This window comes from Aspergillus alliaceus (genome assembly GCF_009176365.1).
Source record: "Aspergillus alliaceus strain CBS 536.65 unplaced genomic scaffold BDW43scaffold_55, whole genome shotgun sequence".
In the NCBI taxonomy this organism is placed as follows: Eukaryota; Fungi; Ascomycota; class Eurotiomycetes; order Eurotiales; family Aspergillaceae; genus Aspergillus; species Aspergillus alliaceus.
In genome coordinates this window covers 1-26447 of record NW_022474738.1, presented here as the reverse complement: position 1 = coordinate 26447, position 26447 = coordinate 1, and the positions used below count along the sequence as shown (strand labels likewise).

At 45.7% G+C, this 26447-nt stretch overlaps 8 protein-coding genes across 8 annotated transcripts; 4 read left to right on the top strand and 4 right to left on the bottom strand.

The window, feature by feature from the left end:
• Nucleotides 1–204: 204 nt before the first annotated feature.
• On the bottom strand, nt 205–671 carry BDW43DRAFT_288819 (uncharacterized protein). The gene has a single exon (XM_032043325.1). The coding sequence runs from the start codon at nt 439–441 to the stop codon at nt 244–246; it is 198 nt and encodes a 65-aa protein (XP_031895994.1). The 5' UTR covers nt 442–671; the 3' UTR covers nt 205–243.
• Nucleotides 672–2774: 2103 nt separating this feature from the next.
• On the bottom strand, nt 2775–5845 carry BDW43DRAFT_315141 (chitin synthase-domain-containing protein; the record flags this gene model as incomplete). Its single annotated transcript, XM_032047994.1, has 9 exons — nt 2775–2912; nt 2965–3604; nt 3671–3854; nt 3904–4086; nt 4143–4695; nt 4762–4806; nt 4862–5223; nt 5273–5684; nt 5762–5845. The coding sequence occupies 9 exons, from the start codon at nt 5843–5845 to the stop codon at nt 2775–2777; spliced, it is 2601 nt and encodes an 866-aa protein (XP_031895993.1).
• Nucleotides 5846–6808: 963 nt separating this feature from the next.
• Nucleotides 6809–7889, top strand: BDW43DRAFT_315140 (uncharacterized protein; the record flags this gene model as incomplete). The annotated part of the gene is made up of 4 exons (XM_032047993.1): nt 6809–6880; nt 6952–7164; nt 7228–7731; nt 7791–7889. The coding sequence occupies 4 exons, from the start codon at nt 6809–6811 to the stop codon at nt 7887–7889; spliced, it is 888 nt and encodes a 295-aa protein (XP_031895992.1).
• Nucleotides 7890–12770: 4881 nt separating this feature from the next.
• Nucleotides 12771–15191, top strand: BDW43DRAFT_303283 (OPT family oligopeptide transporter; the record flags this gene model as incomplete). The annotated part of the gene is made up of 4 exons (XM_032045393.1): nt 12771–12978; nt 13035–13202; nt 13261–13285; nt 13316–15191. 4 exons carry the CDS (start codon nt 12771–12773, stop codon nt 15189–15191), a joined length of 2277 nt encoding a protein of 758 aa, XP_031895991.1.
• A 1335-nt stretch (nt 15192–16526) lies between these two features.
• On the bottom strand, nt 16527–17480 carry BDW43DRAFT_315138 (glycoside hydrolase family 16 protein; the record flags this gene model as incomplete). Its single annotated transcript, XM_032047992.1, has 3 exons — nt 16527–16732; nt 16793–17344; nt 17399–17480. 3 exons carry the CDS (start codon nt 17478–17480, stop codon nt 16527–16529), a joined length of 840 nt encoding a protein of 279 aa, XP_031895990.1.
• Nucleotides 17481–18668: 1188 nt separating this feature from the next.
• Nucleotides 18669–22610, top strand: BDW43DRAFT_288811 (uncharacterized protein). The gene is made up of 5 exons (XM_032043324.1): nt 18669–19683; nt 19745–20410; nt 20487–21152; nt 21216–21668; nt 21726–22610. The coding sequence occupies exons 1-5, from the start codon at nt 19063–19065 to the stop codon at nt 22305–22307; spliced, it is 2988 nt and encodes a 995-aa protein (XP_031895989.1). The 5' UTR covers nt 18669–19062; the 3' UTR covers nt 22308–22610.
• Nucleotides 22611–23090: 480 nt separating this feature from the next.
• On the top strand, nt 23091–24911 carry BDW43DRAFT_322284 (putative tubulin-specific chaperone c; the record flags this gene model as incomplete). Its single annotated transcript, XM_032049530.1, has 4 exons — nt 23091–23205; nt 23278–23438; nt 23495–24220; nt 24279–24911. The coding sequence occupies 4 exons, from the start codon at nt 23091–23093 to the stop codon at nt 24480–24482; spliced, it is 1206 nt and encodes a 401-aa protein (XP_031895988.1). The 3' UTR covers nt 24483–24911.
• Nucleotides 24912–24964: 53 nt separating this feature from the next.
• Nucleotides 24965–26374, bottom strand: BDW43DRAFT_315135 (esterase-like/phytase family protein; the record flags this gene model as incomplete). Its single annotated transcript, XM_032047991.1, has 3 exons — nt 24965–25053; nt 25118–26283; nt 26355–26374. The coding sequence occupies 3 exons, from the start codon at nt 26372–26374 to the stop codon at nt 24965–24967; spliced, it is 1275 nt and encodes a 424-aa protein (XP_031895987.1).
• Nucleotides 26375–26447: the final 73 nt, after the last annotated feature.

The following is a 26447-nucleotide window of genomic DNA, read 5'->3' as shown; positions in this document are numbered from 1 at the left end:
AATAAGAATAAAAATAAGAATAAAAATAAGAATAAAAATAAGAATAAAAATAAGAACAATCAGGTACCGTCGACACTAAGCTTTAGTAGGACTCCAGTGGCTTAGGGTATGCGCAACATGAGATATCTGCAAAAAACATGATGGAGCTGATGGAGCTCACATGTGTCGGATTGATTGTCTTAAGGTCTAAATCTACTTTACAGAGATTCCTTGGTGTTGTGGTCAGGTCACGTGGTTTATGCCTTAGGCTCTAATAGGCTCTGACAAAACACCGATCCGGGAATGATGGAATGAAGAATATGCTCTCTGCACGGTACCTGCAGGGCTAGAACCGATTTCATCAGCCGGAAGACAAGCAATTACACCTAATACGCTCCCCCATGAGATCCACTCCATGGCTGTTCCTGTCAGTCGGGCTGTGGGGGGCTTGAGGCGATCCATATATATAAAAATCTACATCGCTCATGAGTGAGACTATCTATCCCATTGTGTACTGAGTAACAAGGCAAGAGGATGAGAAGCGATACATTGAACCTGAGTGACGTCCCAAATGGGTTTCTATTCCTGTTTGTGGGTATTCGTTGTTGCGCATAAGAGATTGGGGCGCAGCAAGAGTTCCAAATACTTCTTCATAAGTGACTGTCTTTGCGAATATGAATATCTTAAAAACTAAATGAAATCTGTTCTAGACTCCTGTCGGCCCCACTGTTATGCCTAATTCAACTTCTACGCAAAACTGACTGGTAGCAAGTTTAAGTAGTCCTCAAAATCATAGTAGGGTGAATTGTCAAACTCAACTCCAAAATTATATGTATTAGTGGCGGTTCTGACCACCCACCCACCGGCGAAAGGCGGTGGGTGGTCGGCAGCGTAAAGGAAGATAACCAATTTCCTATTTTTTTGAAGCTATACAAACCATAAAAAAGCCTAAATCATCTGAAATTTCAGATATACACGTAAATAAAGCCGCTGAGGCTGCCTGCCTCCAAGGAAAACCCAATATTGCAAAGATCGCGCGAGGATTCGGGATTCCTTATCGCACACTCCACGGCCGCATTCATAATTAAAGATAGCCTTGTACGGCTCGAAATGCACCAATTAAAGCGCTAAATCAGTATCAAGAGACTGCTTTAAGATAATGGATTGCTAAAATATATGATATCCACCTTCGCGTGATTATCTCATTACTTTTAGAATGGGCGAACCTTACTGTACAGCGTGTTTATCCTATGCAGAGTGTCAGCTGATTGTGGGTATATTACTTCACTAAAAGGCTTTCTCCTGACCTTAAATTAGGCCCTGTAATTCAAAATACAAAGGAAAAGAAGCGCTTGGATATAGAGAATATTAGACAGCTTCAGTTCTGGTATAATCAGCTTGCCAACTTATTTAAAGATATCCCCGCTCGCCTTGTATATAATTTTAATGAATATAGCTTTTAACCAGGCAGTAAAAAGTCTTAAAAAGTACTTGATATAAAGGAAAGAGTTCCTGATCTTTCTAAGCTAAGCATACAGAGAATATTACTGCGCTTGAGTGTATTACTGCAGATAGCTGGATTATGATCCCACTCTTTATCTTTAAAGGAAAGAAATTTATAGAGGCCTGGTATGATGAAAGGATTCCCAATTACTATACTGCAGTCACTGATAAAGGCTATATAAATAATGAAATCATGCCTGAATGACTTCAAAAATTTCACCAGGAGACTAAAGATTATATATAAAAGAGAAAAAAATATATATACTTATCTTTAACAGCTATATAGCTCCTAAAATAGTTAAATTTCTTTAACCCTACAAGACCTACAAGATTCTTTCTTTTTACTTCCGGCCTCATATAACTTATCTCTGCCAACCGCTTGATGGAAAGCCCTTTCTAACATATAAAACATATTCGCAGTGTAAATAACCTCATCGCACAGTGATGTGGAGTTCCAGGAGATAAAGTAAATTTTCTACACAATATTATTGCCATATATAAGAAGACCTTTAATCCATATCTTATTTACAACTCTTTTAAAGAACATGGTATCTTTCCTACAGATAGATCTTTAATTATTGAAGCTATTCAAAATACTTTACTATCATTACCACAGATCTCTGCACCTGATCTTTGTGCATACAGTGAGAATACACCTCCTCCGAACCCTCTATCTTCCAGTGTTGAAAATATACCTCCAAAGAGCGCTCAGCAAGTTGAAAAGAATCAGAAAAAGCTATTCAAACTTCTAAATAGTGATACACCAATCAATCCTCGTGTTGAACGCTATCTTAAGCACTTATTTTATCAGCAAAAACTTCAATCTGAACAGCTTGCTATCATGAATTCAACTCTTGAGCAAATTAAGGCCGCGCAGGCATCCTGAAGGCATAAAAGGTCTAAGCGAGAGGTTCAACGCCTCGGGGATAGTGGTATACTACGCGTAAAGAATGTAAATCGGTCTATGTAAACAGGAAGGCCAAAGATAATGAAAAGAATAAGAAAGCAGCAAATGAAGCATATATAAAGGCGTACGGTCACTCCCTGCCAGCGCCTTATACAGAAAATAAACCTGCAGCCTCAAATACAGGATTGGCAGAGGAACCAGGGAATCAACTTTTTTTTATTGATTCTACGGGCGTTTAGTGGTGATAATGCGAATTGCTTCATTTTCTTCCTTTACGCTGCCGACCACCCACCGCGGTGGGTGGTCGGAACCACCACTAATATATTAATAGTACCCAATACAATATCAACTAGCTTCAGGATAACGTACCAATACAAGGTGAGAATCAACGCCTAGAAATACAGCATAATACACCAGTCTTCCCCAAGAACCAAAGAGCGCCGATGAACCGGAAAATTGACAGAGCGGATGTTGCCCAAAGAACAATCTTGAAATACCAGGCTGTACGGCCTGTGGAAGAAGTCTGGCAGTTTTCGTTAGTTGGGATTGCTCTCTTTCAGTTGAGTTCAACATACTGTCAAGCACAGATTCCTGATACCGTCGTTGTTGATACATAATGCCAAGAACGAGTTGCTCAAAACCCATAGTAGCACTAGATTCGTGCGAAAGCGTTTATAAGAATCGTCTAGATTAGCGTCGTCCTTCTCCTCAGGTTCCTTCCACGGGGAAAGAGCTCGTCGGACTGTGATCTCAAACTGAGTATCGATATCTGCTTGTGGCTTATCCAGTTCTTCAACGAAGTTTGTCTTTGCATCTGCTTTCTTCGTTTGCGCTGACGGTAGTGATCCAGCTTGGTCAGATCCCTTGGTGCCCCATGATACATCATGCCAGTTGCAGAAGGCGTAGACCATCAAGACGTTGGTGGACGAGGGCATGCCCAGGAAATAGGCCCATGAGGATGTTAACATGTGCCATGGGTCAAGGCAGAGAATGCTGGATAAGAAATAGATCCCGTACGTCGAAACTAATGCGATCATCACGAGTCCGCCAGTGGAAGCGAAAAATGATCCGACGAACCCTTTGATCCCGTTGTCAACATCGAGGTCGAGATTACCACCGCTAAATGCCTGTACTACAAGGTAAAATGACAGAACCAGAATGTAGGCCTGAACAATAGAGAAATAGACGAATGACAATGTATAAGCCACTTTCGATCTAGTTACCATTAGCACCGTATATAAAAAGTTTTTTGTATTCTTCAAAGTTGGACGGAGCCCTCACCCTTTTGGTCGATTACCAAGAGCAAGGATGTATTGGAGCATGAGGAAGACAAGGTAAGTGATTTTGATGAAGTTGTTTACGATAGGAGTCGCTTCATTTCCAAATGGCCAGCCTTTGTTCTTGTTTGTGTTGCTGGGTGTTCCCACAATATCCATAATGACAGAATTGGTCAGCCAATAGGATGCTGCAGCAAGTTAGCCCTGGCCATAATACTCTCTAATACTTGGACCTACCGAGGGAGAACCATGTCATGATGAGCTGGAAAATGTTGTAAACTAACTGAACATGAAAGGCAATCAATCTAAGGAGATTGTGTCCGCTCTTATAAATGCGAGTGAAATGCATGACTGAATATAAGCTCGCCGCAAAGGAGCCATTGAGCCAGCGACGTCTTTGGCTCAGGAATTCTGCAGCACCTGGTCGAGTCAGAATTCATGAACTTCAGTATCATATCCAAAATACTTGTTCCTACCTTCTGGCACGTCTGTTTCCCCTTTGGAAGCTTTCACATACGTCAATGTCCATCTAGAACCTGCCTTCGCAACGAGCTCGAAGCATAGGATACGGTCCTCAGCCAGGAACATATTCTTCTTGAATATATTCATTCCTTCGATACCTTTCTTGCCGAGCTTTTGAGATAAAGTATGATCTCCATGGAAGTACTGCTCTAGAGGCCGACCCATTATAGCTCGGTACCGATAAGCAGAGAATGCACCTGGTAAAACACTAACGTAACCAAAAGCGCTTTCTAAGGGCTTGTCTAAGATATTAGATATTTTATACTCAAAGTTCTGCGCAGCCACGAGAGGATTCAATAGTTTTCCCCATCGTTGCCCTAATAGCGCATGAATCTCACCGCATGCCCCTCCCAGATTCTTGTTATTGTAGAACGCTTCCCATAGAGCAAGTAAAGATTTGTGCCCCGGCTTTGTACCGGAGTCAATTAGAATAACAACCTCAGGGTTCAGTAACCTGCCAAAGGCATTGAAAAGCCATCGATGTGAGTTAATCTTCTTACTGTTCTTCTGCTTCAGGCAAAATATCATCTAGACAGGCGGCAGATTGGTTGGCTCATCAGCATGAGGACGAACCAACTGTTGCGTAGGGGTAATTGATAATTGAGTCGTGTACTCAAACTAATGGTTGTTAATGGATGACTGAAAGAAATCGGTAAAGGGCAGGGTGGCTGACAATGTGAGCAACAGTCTCCCTACCATCGACATCGTGTTTCATGATTCCGTCTTGATAGACGCCAACGGTGGCCAGGACATCAAGCGTGTTCTTGTCACAAGGGTCGATGCCATCAAAGACGAGACAAACAACAATCTTCTGCCAGGCGGGCCCTCCTTTATTCCAGAATTCTGTTTTCTTGAGATTAACGATTTCCCGAATGTTTTGCATGACCCCATGGAGGGTTCGGGCCGTGAGCACTTTGTCCTCATTGTAATAAGTAATGGCAATAAGCAATTCTGTAGACCGGTTGTACATCGAAGGTCTCAGGTTGTATCCATTGCGTAGAGTGAACTCGTCAGGGTCGCAAGTGGCTGCCGTATCTAGAACAAGTCAGCTTCTCTATGCTGCAACCATAGCGCAGTCCCTTACATCTGAGATGTGTGAACTCTTCGGGAAAGCCTTCCTCGGCGTCACGATATTTTGGTTGGATAGCGTTCCGGACAGCGCTAGGTACTGGATAATCAACACTTAAAACTGTGCCTTGAACCAAGTTAATTCTGCGCGTAGGATAGCGGCGTAGGGCGCTGGGGGCAGGTGTCTGTCGCTGTTTCCATAAGTCTGGCACTGATATATCACCTGATTGTGAAAGACTCGTAGACGAGGTAAATTGATCTCTGGTCAGTGACTCAGGAGTCCGTAGGGGGTCATATCCTGAAGTCTCGAAATCGGAATACCGTGGTTCATGATTAATTGTGTGATAGGGAGGACCCAAAGGAACAGAATGTAGTAGAGACTCTGCATGCTCATCATTATACAGTCGATCTTCAGGGCCGTGCCTTTCCTAAGATACATCCAAGGAGCGTTAGTTAATAAAATTTTAAATATACGGAAGCAAAGAGCCAGGTGGTAGGAACTTACATTAAGCGAATGACCATTCTCAAATGGTGAGATATTGCCGGTAGACTCTAGAGAGGATATAGATTGGTCTGATTTTCTGTCCATGATTTCGCGGTTCTACAACAAGATTGTCAGTAGTCCTGAAACAAATTTGGTTAAAGAGTTTCTTTGCATTTCTAAACTAGGTTTTACAAGAAAACAAGTCCAGCTGGGAAGGGAAGGGCTATACGAAACGGGGATTATCCACTACGAAGTACACCATGAATCTCTAGGCTAAGAGTCCAGTGCAATGTTATTGCTGTATGTTAGGGTTTGATAAACGGCACTGTGGGGCGGCGCTGAGAATCATTCTGGAAGCAGCAGATAAAAATAGTCGGCCGAACTCTTCACTTTCCGAGCGTTTGTCTTTCCACCAATTTTCACCCGCAAAATGAATAAGAAAATTTCACTGTCTGTAGCATGCAGGCTAAAACTGCTCGCTACTTAGTTTCCCGAGCGCAGCTTCAACTGTTCGGAACAATTGAGATTGGAGCAGGATTAGAGCGAAAAATCCGGTGCAAGAAGTTCCATGTCAGCACCTTTTTATGTGCTATATGTGCTCTGTGTCCATCGTAAAACGTTAATTAGCACGATTATTTAAACCCATAAGACTATACTCTTGACTCCACTAGAGCAAGCAATACATTCTTGATTGACCGACCTTCAGTGCATTGAGTGTCCGTGATAGTTTCAGACTTTCCCTCACCCCAAACCCAGGATCGCAGGTATATCACTGGCTCACTTGGTCGAAAATCGTGGAGATGGATGTCCAGATAAGACTTGATCATGAAAAGGGAGCTTATACAGACAAAGACACTGTGCTTGGGCATATACTCCTACGTAATAGGACACCAGTCAATATCTCAACGATTACTGTCAGGCTGTCTGGAATAGCGACATCGCGGCTCAGCTCTAGAAGATACATAGAGTCCCACCAAGTACGTATGTAAATTCCTAATGGCATAGCCAGTTACTAACCCTCGCAAATAGCTATTCCAGAGGTTTCAGGATGTTTTTCCTCCTCGCAAGATGACCGAGATACCGGTTTCTGGCAGTCTAACCGTCGGTCCCGGGACGCACATATTTCCATTCTCTCTCCCAGTAGGTTTGACAGCCTCCTCCACCAACCCGATCTTGAGCTGATCTTACTGATGTCTACTTCTCGTGCTTAGTTCCCTCCAAGATCAGAATGCCACAAGATCAGCCTAGATGGAAGCAAACAGAACTCTTCTTGCACAGGATTTCTATCTCGGAAGACCAAAACAAACCATATACTACGAAGGCTTCCACCTTCAACGGGAGACACATTATCACCTTGGGAGATCAAGTACTACCTGGATGTCACCGTGACAAAGACGGGCCTCATAAAAGGGGTGGAAAAACTAGTTGAGTAGCCTGAATATGCGTGTAAGAACATATTCCAATCATGCTAACCGCCCCTTTGACAGACGCGAAATATTTTGTTCTACCCGGTGCCTGACTTTAGTCTTCCGAAGAGCATTCTAGGGAGAAGATGCATTCTCCCCGTCAATCATGATTCTACCGGCTCCAGTAGCCCGCTGGCATTTCAGGTCGATGTCGAACTTCTAAACGGGCAGTGTTTGCTTCTAGGCTACCCTATCCCATTGAAGATCAAGCTTACCAAAATCGGGGAGAGAGAATGCTTTATATGGCTGAACGATTTCCAGACTATGATTGTGGGGACAACGGAGGTGCATGCATCTGGGCTTATTGAAAAGGATACACAGTTCCAGGTCGTACAAACCATGTCAAATATCCATCACGTTGTTTGCCACGATAATGCTTCCCATGGAGCTGAGTTATGCATTGGAGACGGGCTCTGGAGCAAGCGCCTAGTACCGATCGCGCTCACACCATCGTTTGAGACATGCAATATCAGTCAAACGTACAAGCTCGAAGTTAGGCTCGGCTTACAAACGGGTTATCACAGGGTAGGAAGTTTTGTCCAGCCAACATTGGTTCCAGCTAACATTCTTGTGTGATTGAGTAGTTTAGGACAACGATCTTGGATTTTACTTTCCCCGTCCATGTCATGCCTCCACCGATGGACCCTGAGCCTTATGAAGCGAAATCTGCAAAATTTCTCTAGCCGGGTGGCTTCATAAGGATACCAACTTAATGAATTTGATGGAATTTGTCGCTTCCAAGGGAGCCCGAAAAATAAAAACTTGAATAAGACTGGCGTGGGGCACGTGACGCTGAGTGTGTTTTCTGAATAGGAGTAATTGGTCTCTTCTTCTCATGTGTATTATTACCTCTGTGAGCATTGAGCTATTGTTTCGTGCTACTTGTACCGTACCTGATCACCTGACGCACGTCCTGCCGCACGAATTTCTGTATGGCAACCAACATTAAAAATGAAGCTTTAAAGCAACATACAAAATAAATTATACTTAGATTTTTTGATGAAGCAGAGATATGATGCCAGTAAAGCTATATACAGCTTTTTTTCAATCCCGGAATCGTTGTGGGAGGCGTATTTGTCTTCCACAACGATTTACAGATATACAGCCCTCCGTATTAATCTGAGGCTCTGGAATAGCAATATCTTGCTTCTTTTGAGATATAGCTGGCATAGAACACTTCTTCTTGCCTTTTTAGATTACTTTAAAGTTATTTTAAAGCTGGTTATTAGTCTCCTTAGCCAGGCGCTCTTTCTTCTTCTAGCGTTTCTTTTACTCTACTTCAAGAAGATATAATTCTTTATTAGCTGCCCTAATTTGTTTTCTTTCCTTAACTAAGCACTGTTTCTCTTACTTCTCTTGCTGCTAGTGAAGCTTTTCTTACTCTTTAGAGACCTTAGCAAGCTCTATAGCAGCTTTCTTTTCACTCTGAAGCTGCCGCGCTTGCTGTATCTTGCCTAGCAAATAAAATACAGTATAGCCATCCTCTGGAGCTCTCAATTTAAATTGTTGTGATCTCAGGGGAAAGATGGGCAGGATGAGGCTGTATCAGCTACACTTACGTAGCCTACTGAGGACCGGATGCCATTCCGATAGATCTCAATTCTATGGACGACTATATCAACTATCTTGAGCGCTTCTTCTTCTCTTGATCTACTCCTAATGGGTGAAGCCTTCAGGGGCTGAAGGAGTGGGTGATCCGGCCAAGCCGCTAGGCGATCACGTGTCTCCTATAGATTCATATCATAAATAAAAGAGATTTTCCACACTGCCGCTTCTTCTTCTTATTTAGAAGAGCATTCTCAAGGCCCTCACAGCATAGCTTTAGCAAGATATTCTCTATTAAGAGATAATACATTATAAAACTAAGTTTTTTTAACCTCTCATTATAAATATCAGAAATAACCTGTCAAAGAAGCTTTTTAATTCTTCTCTAGTTATCTGTATATAATATAGACTGGAATGACTTACTGCTAGATAGCTATTAATTATCTTCTTTGCTAAACCGCTTGAGAATAATCTCAGGGTCCCAGAGTAATATGCCAACAGATTTCCACACAGAATTAATATTTTTAGATAATAAAGCTCCTTCCCAGCTCGGCTAAAATAGGCAGAAGAAGTCACACTTTATAATATAACTTAGGCCCTGAGAGACATGTAAAAAGCTCTCCAATTTATTGCTATAAGCTATTAAAAGCAGGCTGAAGATACCAATATCAAGAGACTGTAAAGAATAAGTTAAATGCGGTAGATAAGTCATTAAATAAATTTAATTCTCTATACAGAAGTTTATAAACTTCATTATAATATAGGATCCGTGGCTATCAAAAATTAGAAGCCTCCATTACCTCTGTGCCTTGCTCTTTGTCTCTGGATTGAATAGATCCCGAATCCATACGAATCCAATGTTATCATTTGTCCAGCCGCTTGCTGAAGAGATAAAGAAGCAGCGGTACTTTATAGTATCAAAATCCTGGAACCAAAAGTCTTGTAGATTGCTTGAAGCTGCCTGGTAAATAAGCCCTGGTAGTAGAGCTGTTCCATCCGCGCAAATACAAGCAATTATAGTAATCTATTCTCGATTACTATCTTGTAGATGTTACTTTATTCTATCCTGCTTATAGCAGTGCCTGGAAAAGATTCTTTTGCCCTTAGATAGCACTCCAATAAGAAATCCTTTTTTATCCATATTATATATATTTTTAAGCTGTATATCATATTCCTTGATCTTTCTGGCAAGTAACTTAAAGTATAGAGTATATTTAAATGCAGAATCAGCTCTCTTGCATGTAGAATCAATTCCAGTAGTGTAGCAAGAGATCAGCTCATTTTGACATTTCTTTAGAAAACAGCTTGGCCAGTGCTTTCCAGGCTTTATTCCTGAGATCTCTTTAGCAAAATTTTAAAGTATCTCAGAGGTGGGATACAGGCCTCTCTCAGAGAGTTTATTAATATAACTTATAAGAGTTTTGGCCTGCTGGTTGTTAAGTAATCGCTGGTTTTCGTATTGGTTCTCTTTTGAATACATAACACCGCGGTGACGCCTTGAGAGAGTTGTACGATCAACACCAAATCTTTTTACAACTTCCGCATATTTAAACGATTCTCCTGGATCTAGGGATTCTAAAAAGGCAAGCGCCTCATCAATTGAACCCATATTGACGGAGTTGTGGTGGTTTGAAATTGAAGTCAAAAAGTCGGTGTATATAGAAATCCGTGCGGCAGGTGGGGACGTGCGTCAGGTGATCAAGTACGGTAATTCCATAAACAGTACCCCGCACAAACAGCTGAAGGCTGGAGGAGGTTCCTTCTTCTTAATCTCAGCCTATACTCCTGGCATAGTATCAACAATGACATGTCAGCCATAGTATCCTATCAAGCTTGGAAGCACATCCTACATCCCATGACCATGGCCGTGTGCATCTTGTATTCTAGGACCTCGTACTTTTCAACTAAGACTCAAAGATAATATTATTACTATCATTGCGTATTTTAAGCTAGAGACCTTGGATATTTCATTAACTATTCGAGGTCCAACTGGGCCGGTTGCGCTGGCTTCGCCTACCTCTCCGCGCCTTTTTCCGTTCGTTTGTAGGATCCTTGGTATTGAGCTTGCAGGCCATGTGTTACCTACTGGATGCGCCGATTTTTTGTGATGTGTTGTGTTAGGTACAATACGTTAGACTTCGGCAACCAACAGGACAAGTCCGAACTATTCTGGGATGTTTACATTGGCTCAATTACACTTGTGTAAAGAAGAGGCTGTAGTATGATTTAGTTGTATACATTCCACCAACTACATATTATGCTGAACAATGTACCTCTTCTTTTCTATGTGGTTAGCTAGGAAATCAGGCATAAACCAAGTGTATTGGAGGTTTTTTGACATCTCCACCAGGTTTCTCAGATCCTAGAGTATCATATTCTATTTCAATCAAGCTTTACTTGGACTCAAAATGTCTCCAAGGCAGACCGAGCCATTGTGGTGGTGGAAAAGGAGAGAATGCCAAGCAAGGCGATGGACAATGCTTTGGAAAAAGCAATTGAAAAGGACAGTCTGAATGCAGAGCAATGTCTTCTGCCTAGCCATGTGGCCCCTTGTATGAGTGAGGGGCTGCTTCTTAAGATCAGCCTGGATGTGCGGGCTGTTATTTAGCTATCAATTTCCTACCTATTATCTTGGGCCTTGACGAAATCACCACCCCTCACACCCAAGGTCATGACATTACCGGACATAGACTTCGATGCGAGCATGAGACATTGATTGTCGCTTTGATGAGGAGCGGAGAACCCACGGCCTTTAGGGTCAATGACGCGTTTCGCTGGCTATATATGTTCACGCTAAACAGCCTAAAGATCTCGGAAACGCCCACCTGACTGTTATTTCTGCTATCATCCTCAAGGATTTCGGCATTAACAGTGGAGAAACTGTCTTGAACTTTGTGCAAACTTCTGGAAAACTAACAAGGAGGCTCCTATTGTGGTTATCACTGGGACCATACAAGCTGGATGTGTTTCTGGTGGAAATTTTGACACTTGGTCTTGCGAGGTATACTGATCTTCATTTCATAACCCTACGTATCTCGGAGAACAAGTACAAGGGCACAGGGGTCACTGATAGGGGAAATCACCTCTTCGGCACACTCCATCCGCTTGTCTGTTTAGTCATTAGCCTCCTAGGCCCAATGTGTATTTCCTAGAAGACAAAAGATCCGTAGAAAAAAATCACTCAAAGAACAATCCTGTTCTCTTAGGTTGAAACCTTTGCTTGTATCATCGTTTTAGAAGGATAATAAAAAAAAAAGTGTTTGTTCCAATTATTGAAATAATGATGAGAGGTTGAACATTCTGTTCCTCGAATGAATTTCAACGACAAAGCTGTGAGGAAAGGTGTTGTCACGGGGTAGGTCAGTTAATTGGTTAAAGACAGACCATTGCATACAGCCCTTCAGTAACCCACTAGCCTTGATTCGAAGTGACTTCCAGCGTCAAGACGGGAACACGGTACTGGTTATTTACAGGGTATTTTATTTTGAATTGAATTCTATGTCACGGTGTCTCAGTCACGGGGGAAATATCCTCTAGTCATGGTTGGGAAAGGATCTACGTCCCTAGAAGCCCTGTCTACTAAGGAGACATACACCATTTTAGTCACGATGGTTATCGTTGGGATCAATTCATGTCAGTGGGCTTAATTGGCCACGGTTCCCCCTGAGGGTCATGCATACTACCAACCACTAACTGATTTCACCATTGAAATTAAAATCACATCATCTATTGGATGTAACCTTTCATGCCCTCCGCTCTTATCATCCAACTTACGAATCGCACCATACAATATGAAAATGAAGAAAAAAGGTCAGTCGGAGTGCCGTTGGACACCGACTATAAAGAACTATATCTCTTGATGGCTTGGTTCCTTTCTTCCTCTTAACTGCCAGAATGGGATTCCATAATTCTCCATAATCTCTCTCCGCTCCTGGAGCTATCTTGAAGATCTCTTGTCTTCTCCCCACCTCCTCCCTCCAAATCGTGGCTGTCGCCCCATATTCCTCGGCATCAGGAAAATGCCGAACTACGCGAAAGTACAAACAACTGGGGCTGGTGTCTCGAATGCCTCAGAACCATTAGAAAGAGGCAACAAAACGGAAGAAGCATACGAGACTGTCAGCGAGCAAAAGCCACCACGCGAGACGGGTAGTGACGAGTCGCTGGGGCCCCGAGGTGACGATGAGGATGTGCAATACGTGAAGGGGCATCCCATCATCCGGAATGGTGACTGCTTCCTGTGACCGCTCATTCTTCCATTATGGCTGATGCTTTCAAATCAGGTGCCGATGTATCCAAATTCATAGTATCTGACCGGGATGACGGCGACCCTTCTCTCACCTTTCGTTCCATAGTACTAGGCACAATATTCACGGCCCTTTCGAGCGTGATCACAATGCTTTATGTCTTCAAGCCGTACCAAGCGCAAGTTTCTGCAGTCTTCTTGCAACGTAGGTCTCTTCCCATGTTGAGACTATGTACACTGTGCACTAACACATTTGCCTATAGTCCTTGTCTATGTCTTTGGGGAAGCGTGGGCCCTTTGTACACCTCGCCCAGACAGGGTAAAATGGAAATGGCTACAGTCGGTACTCCACTTTCTCAACTTCGGTCAGCGCTTCACGATCAAAGAACATGTTGTTGCTGCTCTAATCGCCTCGTCCGGGAACAACGGTCTCTCCGGTGTGGAAATTTACGCCGTGGAAAGACTATTCTACAATACAAGTGTAACTGCCACTACGGCGGTTCTGGGAACTTTCTCTATCTCTCTTTGTGGATTCGTCCTGGCAGGGGTGTTGCGGCCGCTGATTGTCTATCCTGCAGAGATGGTGTATTGGTCAACGCTTCCTCAGGTGGTGCTATATCAAAGCCTTCATTTTGACCGGCGCGCCAATAGGGACCGCCTAGTCAAGTTTGGCTGGGCCATGCTGATTACCGCTGTTTGGGAAATATTTCCCGTCTATATCATGACTTGGCTTTCCGGATTCTCTATCTTCTGTCTTGCCTCCATGCATGCACCAGACCATATTCGAACCATCTTCTCTACGATCTTCGGGGGCGCTTCGTCCAACGAAGGTATGGGCCTCTTGAACTTTTCATTCGACTGGCAATATATTCAGAGCACATACCTTTCGCTGCCTTTCAAGCAACAGCTCAACAGTTGGATTGGCTACATTATCCTGTATTGCGCCATGCTCGGTCTATATTACAACAATACCTGGGATGCGAAGAACTTCCCATTCATGTCCACTTCACTCTTTTCGAGCAATGGCACGCAGTTCTCCATCTCATCTGTCATGGGCAATCATAAGAAAATTGATTTCGCAAAGCTCCAGGAGACAGGTTTGCCCTCTATGACTTCAAGCACTGTGTGGGGCTATCTTACACAGAACTTGGCCATCGGTGCACTGATCACCCATGTTTTCATCTTCTACAGCAAAGATATGATCCTCGCGTGGAAGCAAGCACGTAGCAGGACTCAACCTGACCCACACTATCAGGCGATGTTGAAGTACAAGGAAGTCCCAATCTGGTGGTACGTGGTACTTTTCGTCCTGGCTTTTGTCGCCGGGTTAATTATCAATATCAAAGGTGAAACCACCCTTCCCGTTTGGGGCTACATTGTTTCCCTCCTACTCGGCGCTTTTATCGCACCTTTCTCATGCATACTTTACGGTCTCTATGGAAATGGAGTTAGCACCAACCAGCTTTCCAAGATGGTGGCAGGTGCCCTTCATCCCGGCCGCCCCATTGCCAATCTCTACTTCGCCAGTTGGTCCCACCAAGTTATTCTTCTCTCGGTCAATTTAGCCAATTGGCTCAAAGTCGGACAGTACACAAAAGTCCCGCACCGTGTCATGTTTGGCACCCAAATATATGGTACCCTCCTTGGAGCGGCACTGAACTACGTCGTCATGACAACGATTGTGAGCAACCAACGCGAGATTCTCCTCGATCCAGTGGGCAACAGCGTCTGGAGCGGCTCATTTGTGCAGTCCTTAAATACACAGGCTATTACATGGGCGCTGGCAAAGGAAATCTACGGCGTTAACAGCCGTTATCTCATTGTTCCCCTCTGTCTAGTGATCGGGCTTGCCGTGCCTTTTGTACACTGGGCCCTGATCAAAATATACCCCCCTCTGAAGAAGGTGCCTCTCAACACAGCGATTATCCTTACCTATGCTGGCATGCCGTACTATGGAAATACGTCATGGGTTTGGTCGTCCATTGCTGTTGGTGTCTTTTCGCAGTTCTGGCTCAGACGCCGGATTCCGGAGATCTACAACAAGTACAATTATCTCATTGGGGCTGCCATGGATGGAGGATCGCAAATTATCATATTCATTCTCTCGTTTGCGGTCCTAGGGGCAGCTGGTAAGGAACGCCCGTTTCCCACGTGGTGGGGGAATCCGAACGGTAATCCGGATTACTGTAAATAAATCGCTTGGCTCTTCATATATATCGTGGTTCCCAGAACATAGCTCACACCATTCAACTCCATTGATATTTCTCAAAAAACCCTACGTTCTATACTCATGCTTTAAAAATCAATGTTAATCCTAACAAAACCAGTACAGTCCCGCCACCACTATTTGCCACTCGCGCCCATATTGAATAGTATGCTATTAATCTAACATACTTTCGCCGTCTCACGCCAACCCCTCCCAGGTGACCGACGCAGATGCTTTAAACGCTAGGTGATACAGCACCAAACTAGTCTTGCTTCTCTTAAGTCGAACCTGTTTGAACGCCATATCCCCCGCCCCCATCTCCAAAGAAAAATCCACATCCACAAAGGCAGCAAAATCACTCAGAGCATGGCAACTCCCATAAAAGCTTGACTTGTCAAGATCGAGAACTAAGTCCCTGCCGCAAAAATTCACGGTCCAAGCGCTACTACTTACGCGATAGTGCCATAACGCGATACATTTCAATTCAGGCTAATGGAGTCCCGTGGGTAAGTGATCTTGCCATCCATAGCGCTGTGCTTAACTTGATGCGGGTTTAATTTCTAATTGATATACTATCATGATCACATGTTAAGCTAGAATTGGACTATTTGAGTAGATATTCCAGAAGGGATTCCACCATAACGGTGGCTCCGGAAATTGTGTGAAAAGGATCAACCACTTAGCTTGATTAAATTCCTACACTATGAGATCTTGCATGCCAACGCATTACATTGACTATTGATACAGGTTGAAAGTCCCAAAACGAGCTATCGTGAATTAAGACAAGAAACGAGAATCAGAAGAAAGATTTGCGAATGCTCAACATCCGCCCGAATTGGATATGAAACTGAAAAAGAAATGGGAAGGAATTTGGTTCCGGGCCTTTCCTAATACAGTACGTTAAGTGATGGGGCCTCAGATGAGCAGTGAAGCTACCAGACCCAATAGCAAGATTATGAAGTACTCGTTCAATTGGCCCTTGCTGGCTGCCCCAGTGGCTAATGGTGGCTGGCCAGATGAGGACGAAGAAGGCAATGTTGGGTTCGAGGTAGGAAGCGTCATGGTACCATTGAAATGGACCGCGGTAGTAGGCAGGGAACCAGGAGCTGAAGCAGTGCTGCAGACAGAATTGTCAATTTGGGAGGTGCTGGCAAGAGAAAGAGCTGTGGAGGAAATCGCTGGAAGATATCAAGCATTAGTGTCGGACTTCAAGATATTAAGAGGCCCGGAAGCCGATAACGCGTAGAAGCTCTTGGAGCATAACACGTCGGATATAGCGAGTAGCAAAACTAGCGTTCAATTCCTAGCTTATGGATAGTCATACTAACCGGTAGGGCCCTTAGACGAGGTAGTGACGACTCCTGAGCTGTCGCCCTTGACCGTTCCATCAACTGCCTTGATAGATTTCCACGAGCCAGACTTATCTGTGTACTCGTATGCAGTCCCAGTCGAGTAGTCTGTAACCCTAATCGACTTCACGTACATCGTGAAGGGCCCCTTAGAATAGTCGACTTGACCACCCGCCCATTCTGATATCTAATGTTAAGTTTGGCATTCACATAATTAAGTTGAGAGATCATTTAACATACGGATTGTTCCCGCGGCATTGGAAGGATCACCAGCAGCCCAAGAGCCAACCTTTATGTAGCAAGGTGTCTGCGGATATTGTCCCTTGGCGTTCTTCTCTTCCAAGGTGCGAACTATGCCACCATCGATTTGCCAGATAATACGATTGCTGTCCCAATCAATAGTGTATGTCTTGAAGGTATCGTGGTTATCAGGGTCTGCATGGAAGGCACCACGGTCGTACGTAGTGGTATCTCCTTTGCCAAAGTAGTTCGTTTGAACCTGAGCGTTGTCACCCCCAAGCCATTCCCAGTCGATCTCATCCAGACAATCTGACTGAAGAACTGCGCTGCTGACAATGCCCGTACCGGGTGCAGCTTTGATGGTGAATTCGACTCGGCCAAACATGATGTAAAAGTCTGACTGGAGCAGGGGGCCATCGAGCTTCTTTGCAACGGCCAAGGCCACCCCGTCGTTGTTTTGGGTGACAGCTCCTACAGGCTTCCATCCCTTAGGGACAGACTTGGTCAGGTCAAACAAAGCCGAAGTTCCAAAAGCCGGGTCTGCGGGGCAGCCTGTAGAGGTTAGGCAGTCGTCGGGGGGACCCTCAAATAGCAACTATTACTCACTTTCCTTGAGAGGGTTGCACGAGGTGAAGGTTTGAGCATCTGCCTTGTAGGAGAGCAGTATGATAGCCATGGCCATAGCCATGACATGACACGAAAATCCCTTACTGTGGATAAACATCGTATGGAGCATTTCTGTTGCTGTTGCTGTTGATGTTGCTGAAACAAATGTGAGGATGCAGAAGATATCGCTTTACCGATAGGGTTGCTTAAATATGACGAAAGATGGTAGTATTAATGGCTCTGGTTATCCAACCCATAACAAAGAGCCATTACCTATGTTCCTTGGAACTTGGACCATGGTTCAGAAAGTGAATATACTGACCGTCCCGACTATTTTTAGCCGGTATGATGGACTGATCCGAATAATCTAAGCTGAGCTTCACTGTTTTCATTCACTGTGAAACATACAACAACAACCGGCAAATCTCTCGGCCTAATTACATATGACCATATATATATGTTTCGGCATCTAGATTACAAGGCAGATACAAGGAAGGAATATCCGTAAATGTTTCAGTTGCATGAATGCCAGTGTGACCCGAAGCAAAGCTTGAGCCGTGACTTTGCCGTAGTAACTACCAATTCTACTATATTAGGGAGTACATACTCCCCCCGTATGTAGCGTGTTTGCTTTACTGCTACTGTCCACTTACGTCCCGTGCCCTATTCCATAGACACTAGATGTAGCCATCCTTCTTTTCTTCTCTGTTATATGCTATTTCATCCGGTGGATAAAGCGACCTGGTGGGACAATGGGAACTCTACCCTTTTGTGTAGCTCTCATCTTATAGATGCACCACGTGCTCTCTGAAGCAATGCCCCCTTGAGGAATGTAAGCACCGGCTGCGCTATAAAGCAATGGTGGCCAGAGGCTCGAATGAGGTTCTTTTCCGGAAGGTGGTTTCTAGCCTGATCTCATGAAGAATGCGTGTTGAGTTCCACCAATGTAGGGTTAAATTTAGTATATCGCAGTTGAGTTGCTTGATCGGGGGTACGGAGATTTTTTTTTTTTTCTTTTTAACAAACTCTCTACTAGATAATATTCTTTTCTTCTCTCTCTGTAACACATCCGATGCCTTTGAAATAATATAATCCGAATCCTTCCTGCAGATTCATCTAGGGTTTCACAGAGAGGGTTATAGTGTTGCTGGCCAGGTGACATGGAATTGATTGACTAGTAAACAGCATTTGTGACAAGTCATTCCTTTGTATGTGTACCCAACCGACCTGAACCCCGAGAATTTCTCTTTTTTTTCGTGTTACAACTGGAGATTAACTGCCCACACAGGACGTTTCCTGTCCCCGAATAATGTACAATGGTCCTTGCAGGACGGTCCGACATGATTGGGCAATTCTACCGTCTGGGAGGGGGAAAGATGACAGGGACAACGTTTGCCCATGTAAGACGAGACACGCAGCCTCGCATCAGCTGAGATAGCCTTGCAGCACACTTCTCCCTTTCACAAACTCGATAATGTTTTCGGACTTGTCAGGTCACCTCACTCCCGCTGAACAATGCCATCTTCTCAACTTCCATCTCACAACGCGGTCGCACCTTTCCGTCGCAATTTTACAAACAGATCGCAAATACGCTCTGCCGACTACGCTGTCAACTATCAACCTGATCGCTCGTATGCTTGTGGCCGATTAGCCCCATTTTCCCTATGTCACATCCACTCGTGGCAGCAGTGTGGGAACAGTTGCGCCGTCGTGACATTACAAATATCCTGAGGGAAATTATCGGCGAACATGCGACAGATGTCGCCATTTTTCAAGCGGAAGATAGCCCCGACGCGAAGGTCGAACCTCTTATGCACCCGGTGTTCTGGATAAAAGCCATTTTCGATTTGCAGAGGACGTATCTGCAAGGGCTGACCAACTTCGACGATGGCCATCCGTGCTCCCCTCTCTACCTATTGCCGTCGGAAGTCATTTTCACAACTCTCATGTACCTAGTCCAGGTCAAGCCAAAGTTGTTCCCTTGCAACAAACCGGTAAATCCTGAGCTGGTCAAATATAGACACGTTCTCACGCTCACTTTACTCGCCGGCGCGCGGTTGCTTCTACTGCGCGGTGAAAGCGTACGCCATGAGATGAAATTCAATCTGGAACGTGCGATACGAACAGCATGGCAGGACTCCGAATTACCCAGCGCAGAGCGATTTATGGTCAGTAACTTGCTACCGAAAATGATCGAGAGTATGGAATCGTCGGACTTATCGAAAGGTCATGCGTTCTTTCCAGCATCACATGGACAAAATCCTAAATTTGTCACTTCGGAATCTGTAAGTTCTGACTTGTCTCTGTGCACCAGTCCCGAAAGCGGACTCGGCTTACGCATGTTAGTATCCCTTCCTTGGGAACACAGAAACACATTTAACAGACCTCTTAACGGCCTTTCTTGGGAACAATAACGATCAGTTGACCCCTTTCTTGTCCTTGTACGACATGCTCTGGGCCGCGGAAGCGACAATGGTACAGTCCCATATAGATCGCCGCCGGATATCCCAAGAACAAGGGCATACCCTGTCAGCAGACCCGGATGTTGACGAATCGTTTGATCGACCACGGGAAAGCAGGATGAAGCTGGCTAGGACGGTGTTGGCAGCTTTTGATGATGAATTTACTTCGGCACCCCTTCAAATTCTAGCGACAGTCGTACTAAGCCAGAACGCCGAAGCTCATCCACCTCTACAAACACGGAGAATCAGAGATAACTGGGCTCAGCTATCTCGTATCAGGGAAGTCTGTGAAGGGTCTCTGGGCCATCTGGTGAGATGGCTTATCAACCGGAGAGTCCAATTGTGGGGTTGCAACGGAGAACTTGAGGCCGTCTCTCATGACTATCAACAAAATCTGACGGAGTGGTTGCAGTGTTCACCCGTCCATGAGACGAGCCAAGTAAGTCGTCAAGACGATGTGCTTTATCTCGTGGATTGTCCCGCTGCACACTCGGTGCCTAGAGCAGCACTGGAGGAGCGATTGAATGGCTGCGACAGGGGTGCTTATGAGGTATGCGGGCCCCCTTCGTGATACATTTATATTGGTTTTTAAGGCAGCAATAGCAGAAGTTTGACCCTTTCTACAGCAACTACGAGGAAATGTTCAATACCTCACCCTGAATATTTCCTGCCCTCTGTGTCCAACAAACACAAAAATACAGCACATACGGATGATTAAACCCGCCAGGGTCTCCCAATCGCGCCCCGGTTTCGAATCAGGCAGCACTAGGAGTTACTCGTTCCCCGACTCCCTGTCAAGAGACACGACCTCTTCGAGCTCCCTCAGCCATTCCACGAGTCATTCATCCGTACACATAGACTCAGGCGACGGGACGAGGAGCCCGATATCACCTCTGACGTTCAAATCAGGACTCAGACAGTCTCCTACCACGGCCTCCGACCCGCATGGCTCATGGTTGGCGCGTAGTAAGCCAGATCATTCATACGAGAAGCCCATGATGAAATCATTCCCTCGAGAGCTTAAGAATGTCACCCTGCCCTTCTCCAGCGGCTCCTCCCTGTTTAGAAGGGTATCGGCCAAAAGAAATCAGCTACCTCGTGAGCCCAGGTTCTGTTTTTCTGCTTCAGGGCGAAGTCTTCTTCTTTGGGGCGTTGGAAGCAATTGGGTATCAAGGTTTGAGATATCCAGCGGGGGCGGGCATAAGCCAAAAGGTTATAGATACGATGTCTCCGGTGTGCAGTACGTTGCCGCAGGGGACAAGCGATGCGCAGTGATTGCCGCAGTTGGAGAGGTAATACGGTTTCCTACTACATTTCACCGTTACTACTTGATTTAGGGCTAACACCCCATTCAGCATTATGAGCTTCTGGTATTTAAGGGATCTGGCCCCAGTCCCGAAGCTCATTTACCAATCGAGATTCACCATCCATCTCTACCTCCTATCCATATGATCATGTCCCGCGATGACCGCTACGTTGCCTTTACACTCAAAAACGAAGCTCGAGTTTACGAACTGATACCAAACGGTATCAGAAGAGTCTCATTTGGCGGTTCAGGAGACGCCAGCGCATCCCTGTGTGAACTGTCACATGCCCCAAATCGCATTCCGACGACTCTAGGTAATGACGTTATACGAGGGGAACAAGAAGCGATCATTGAAAGGAAACTTCAATTCTCTGTTGACGGAAAATATTTCGTCATTGCGACGCACCTTAAAGATAGCAACGCCTACGTTGATGTGTGGGACCTTTCCCTAAAAAGGTGGGATACTGTCCCAGGGCGATCAAGGTCGTTTAGACTTTCTCACGTACGTTCTCTCAACGTGCTAGCCGTTCTCTTGAAAAACCCTGGCTGATAGTACAAGCGAACAACCAACAACAAAGATCTCACCTGCGTGTTCTACGATACTATTCATCATGCAGTTCTCTTGCCGGCCTTTTTCGAGAGGGAGTTCCCAACATCATCCTCGATCGCCGACAAAGATGTGCTTAACGATCCAGCTAACACCCGAATAATCCACGCAGCCCAGTCATCCTCGGGGTCACAGTTTACGATTGCAAACGGTATGAATCAGATATACTTGTTTGACACCAAGGCGAGTGGGACTCTGCGTGTGACTCGGCTGAAAAAGGCCTCTCACAAGATAAGTTCCTCAGTTTTCAGGCCAGGCTATTTGACCTTATCCTTCCCACAGGACGATGAGGTGCTTCTTTTCTGGATGGATAGTGGGAAGTTGATGCTCAGGATGGTACGGTTGCATGAGGGTACCCAGACATCCAAAGACTATGATCTGCGCTCTGATTTTGACCGGCTCATGCTCGACCGACCCACCGGTGATACACAGCCCAGACGAACTTCATTACTTTCTAATCAACAAAGCACGCCATTGGATGGTTACATATCCATACCCAGCAGGCCCAAGTTGGCCGAACTGCCGTCAACATAGAACGTCAATGGAGACCCTAAGAATGCTTCCACACTAATTCTTCGGCCTGATACCGTGGAGGATTATAGTATACCATTTATAATAGCCATTATATACTTATATAACCATCCTACATACTCAAGGTTAATCTAATGTAGTCACTACAGCATTGCAGAGAGGAAATTGATGCTTAAGAGAGATTCGGTGCTTGAGGACGACCTGTCATGCATGTCATTACCCGGAAAGGATTAGTGCGGGGGGAGCTCCTCCCGGGAGAAGAGAAGTTCCGAGCGCCGAGGGGGTGCTATGATGATCGACGTCACTTGGGGGAACAGCAGATGTGGAAGAGGAAGCGATAGTCAGCCACGAGAGATTCCCAAGAGGTACGTGTCTCGCTCCAGGGAGCACATACTAATGACCCTGTCGTGCAATGACATGAAATCCCTTCCCTTACTGATAGTGGTGGACCGTGCGGGTGATCGACCGGCAGAGCTTCTGCAGCTTATCAACTCCAGTACCAAAGGATTGCGTGCAGCTTCGATAAGCTAATATCAGCATGGCTTTATAGAGACATCTTTCCTTTTTATCGACAGTGACGCCTTCAGCCAGGGGTAGTACTCGCAAGGTTCTGGTCGACGCAACCCAAACCGGCTTGGATTATATGCCCTCAAATCGACGTCATCATACCCACGCACTATTCTTACGCGGACCTTCTCGGGAACGTCTAGACAATCTGAACAGACGACCTCCATTCATCGATCTCTCCACGCCCCATCTCAGGCTATAATCATGTCTCAGTCCGAGATGTCCGAGATTCACGATGCCCGTCGACCCTCTCAGGCCGAGAATCAAACTATTCTCAAATCTGAGATCCCTCTGAAAGAACGCTTCTTCCGTTACTTCCAACATGAGATTACTGGTATGACCTAGTAGATGGATTGTAATTTTATATTTTCAGTCAGCTATCACCTAACACACGTGCTTCCTCTAGCTCTACAGGAACAGATGGACCGTCTGGCGGATACTTCTCTTGTGGGAGGAGAACGAGTAGATGCGACCGATCATTGCCTAGCTGGCATTGCCCGGTTGTCAAACGAAGTCAAGGATGCAGCGAGCTATATTCCAACATATGATCAGCGGGTATATGCGGAAGTAGGTTGAATGAAAAATATGGTTTGACGAGTGCCACATACTGATGCATCATCTAGGCGATCAAGGCACTCCAAGATAAACTGGCTGAGACCCGGGCTGCGGTAGAGCCACGCCCGAAGTTCAGCTTCAAGACCAAGAAGAATGCTTCAGCAATTTCTCTGTCCGATGCAGCCAATATAGTATATCAAGGTCGGAGTATGTCTGGATACCTTTCGCCGGGGACTTCCTCAGTCGATTCATCGGCGGCTCAGACGCCCAACTATCCCTCCACACCATTGAATGAGCCGGATCGCATGCTACAGCCTAGAGCAGAAATCGCCCCGACTTCTTTCCCAGCCATCCCGACAATTGATATGGATGATTCTGAGGATAAGTCGAAGAGCGAGAAGAATAAAGCCTTTGCGGCAACTGCTGTGTCATCTGTATCAGTGAACAACCATTGTGGGCTCCATATTATGCTCCCGTCCTCAGGTTCCACTGCGACGGTACCCGCCTCTATCACCTCCTTGCGCCACTGCGTTGTGGACATGTCTATACCAACAGCCAATGGAAAGCCCTACGCTAGTCTGACAATCAAGGGTGTCAGGGAGAGCTTGCTAGTTTGCGGGCAGATCAATGGCCCGGCTCACATTACCGGCGTGGAGAATAGTACCATAGTAGTTACCTGCCGTCAATTCCGCATGCACAACTGTGCCAATGTGGATGTTTATCTGAGCACATCCAGCAACCCGATAATTGAAGACTGCACGGATATCCGATTTGGCCAGATCCCAAGAGCATACGTGCGTCGCCGAGTAGTTGTCCCCTTTACCGCAAACACACTAACACATGATCTTGCAGGCTTTGGACCATGACCGCCCGGACAGTGAAGATCACTGGAGCCAAGTTGAAGACTTCAAATGGATAAAGCCGGAACCTAGTCCAAACTGGAGTTTGATTCCTCCAGAGAGTGCTGTCCCAGAGGAAGTATGGGCCGAGATCGTCCCTGGTGGACCAGGGTGGTCCCTGGACGACATCTTACGCGCTATTAACATTGTCACTTAGTGGCTGAATCCATTGTGACTGAACATAGATATCGCTATACCAATGCAAGTATCCGTCATAGGTTATGAACAATCTGGCGAAGATGATGCACTTGACCAGGGACCTATATCCGATATGATCGATCGACATGGTTACCATTGTATTGTTTTGTCCCGGTCTTTGCGATTTAGTGATCTCCCCTCTGTCACACGGTTATTCGCACATCAGCTATTTACTTTTAAATTATCACAACGAGTGCTGTTTTGGACTGAACTTGGCAAAGTCAAGATTGCATTTATGGAACGGGGGCGTTTTCGGCCGACTTCATCTCTCATCAAATGCCGGCAATTTCTTTTGTACTAGTACGCGGTGCAGGCATCAGCCACAACGCCGACAAGATGCCGGTCATTATATACATTGTTAATCATGTGCTTTAATGGACAATGCGATGGACAATGGAGTTAATACGTCAATCTATTCAAAGGAAATATATACACAGATCCTTAGAACTCCAATCTAAAGACAAGAGCCTGGTTGTCAACATTGTAACCAGATCCATCGGCGTACTTGAACCGCCCAGAGTTCATATGCCCTAACAAGCTCACCGTTAGCCAGCCACACTCACAGAGACCAACCATGAACGAGACAAAACTTACCATTTTGGGTCATAAAGTCATTATCGCTAAAACTGAACAGGAAATACTCCTTCTTCAAACCGCGACCCTTTCGCTGACCCGGGTCCACAGGAGCTAGGGCAAGACTCTCCCACTTCTCATTCAAAAGAGAAGCGTCTTGTGGTCCACCATTATGAAGCCCAAATTTCGCCAGCTCCGACTCGACATTATAATCGAGGAAAGAGCAATACTCCGCCGGCGTAATACCATCCTTCAACTTCCCCTTCGATGAAGCAACGCTCGCCCCAACCGCATCATACTTCCCTCTCAAATCCGTCGTCGCATTCGAAATTGAGATGATATCTGCCTGCCGATACACCGACCGACTTTCCTGCTGCCCATGTCCAAAGCCCGAATCCCGCGACAGAACCAGAAAATCACCCGTCGGAAGCAGGTGCATTTCCGACTGCGACGCCACCACCGACGAATTCTTCGTGTAGTCCTCATACTTGGGCAGCAGAACCACGTATTCATGCGTATACACGGGCTTTCCCGAGGCGATATCGTACTCCAGGAGTCGAGCGGGCTGCCGATTCTTCTTCTTCGGCCCGCCCTCCTGGTTCAGCGCCGACTGAAGCATGGTATACAGCGTCTTGCCGTCAGGGGAGACAGTCAGCGCCTCAAACCCTTGGTTATTGTTCCGGCCTGACTGCGGGTCCTCGGGGTTCGTTTCACGCTTTGGGTCATAGACGGGCGCACTGGCGGCGCTGAAGCTTACGGTCCCGTTGCGGTGGGGCAGGATCGCCTCCGGAGGCCGGATGGCCAAGGTCATCTTGCCCTCTGGGTTGAACTTGTACACGTAGGGTCCGTATTCGTCCGATACCCAGAAGCTGCCGTCGTGGGCTAGGGCCAGGCCTTCCGGATCGAGGGAGATGCGTTTCCCGCCTGGGCCAGCGCCGCCGAAGCCGTCGCCGGTATATGTTGCTTCTGGGAGCGGCGGGTAGCCTGGGTAGGAGACGTAACCGGTGACGTCGGCGTCGAGGCCGGTTGTGGGCTGGCCGTCTGGGCCGGTGAGGAGGATTGTGTCGAGGTATTTGAGCTGGAGGTTTGGGACTGAGGGATTTTGGGCCGAGGCATTGCGTGCCAGGGCGAGGGAGATGTTGAGTTTGTGGATGCGTGGTTGGAAGTTTAGAGTTCCGTTTGTGTTCCTGAATTTATTAATCAGTTACACCATAAATTGTGTTTGATTCCATTGTATAGATGTAATATATATATATACAAGTAGTTAGGGCCGCGCATTGCGCGGCCTGCGTACACTCAAACACAGATAACTAAATTCCTACTGGGTGAACTGAATAATCTGTTCGCCAGT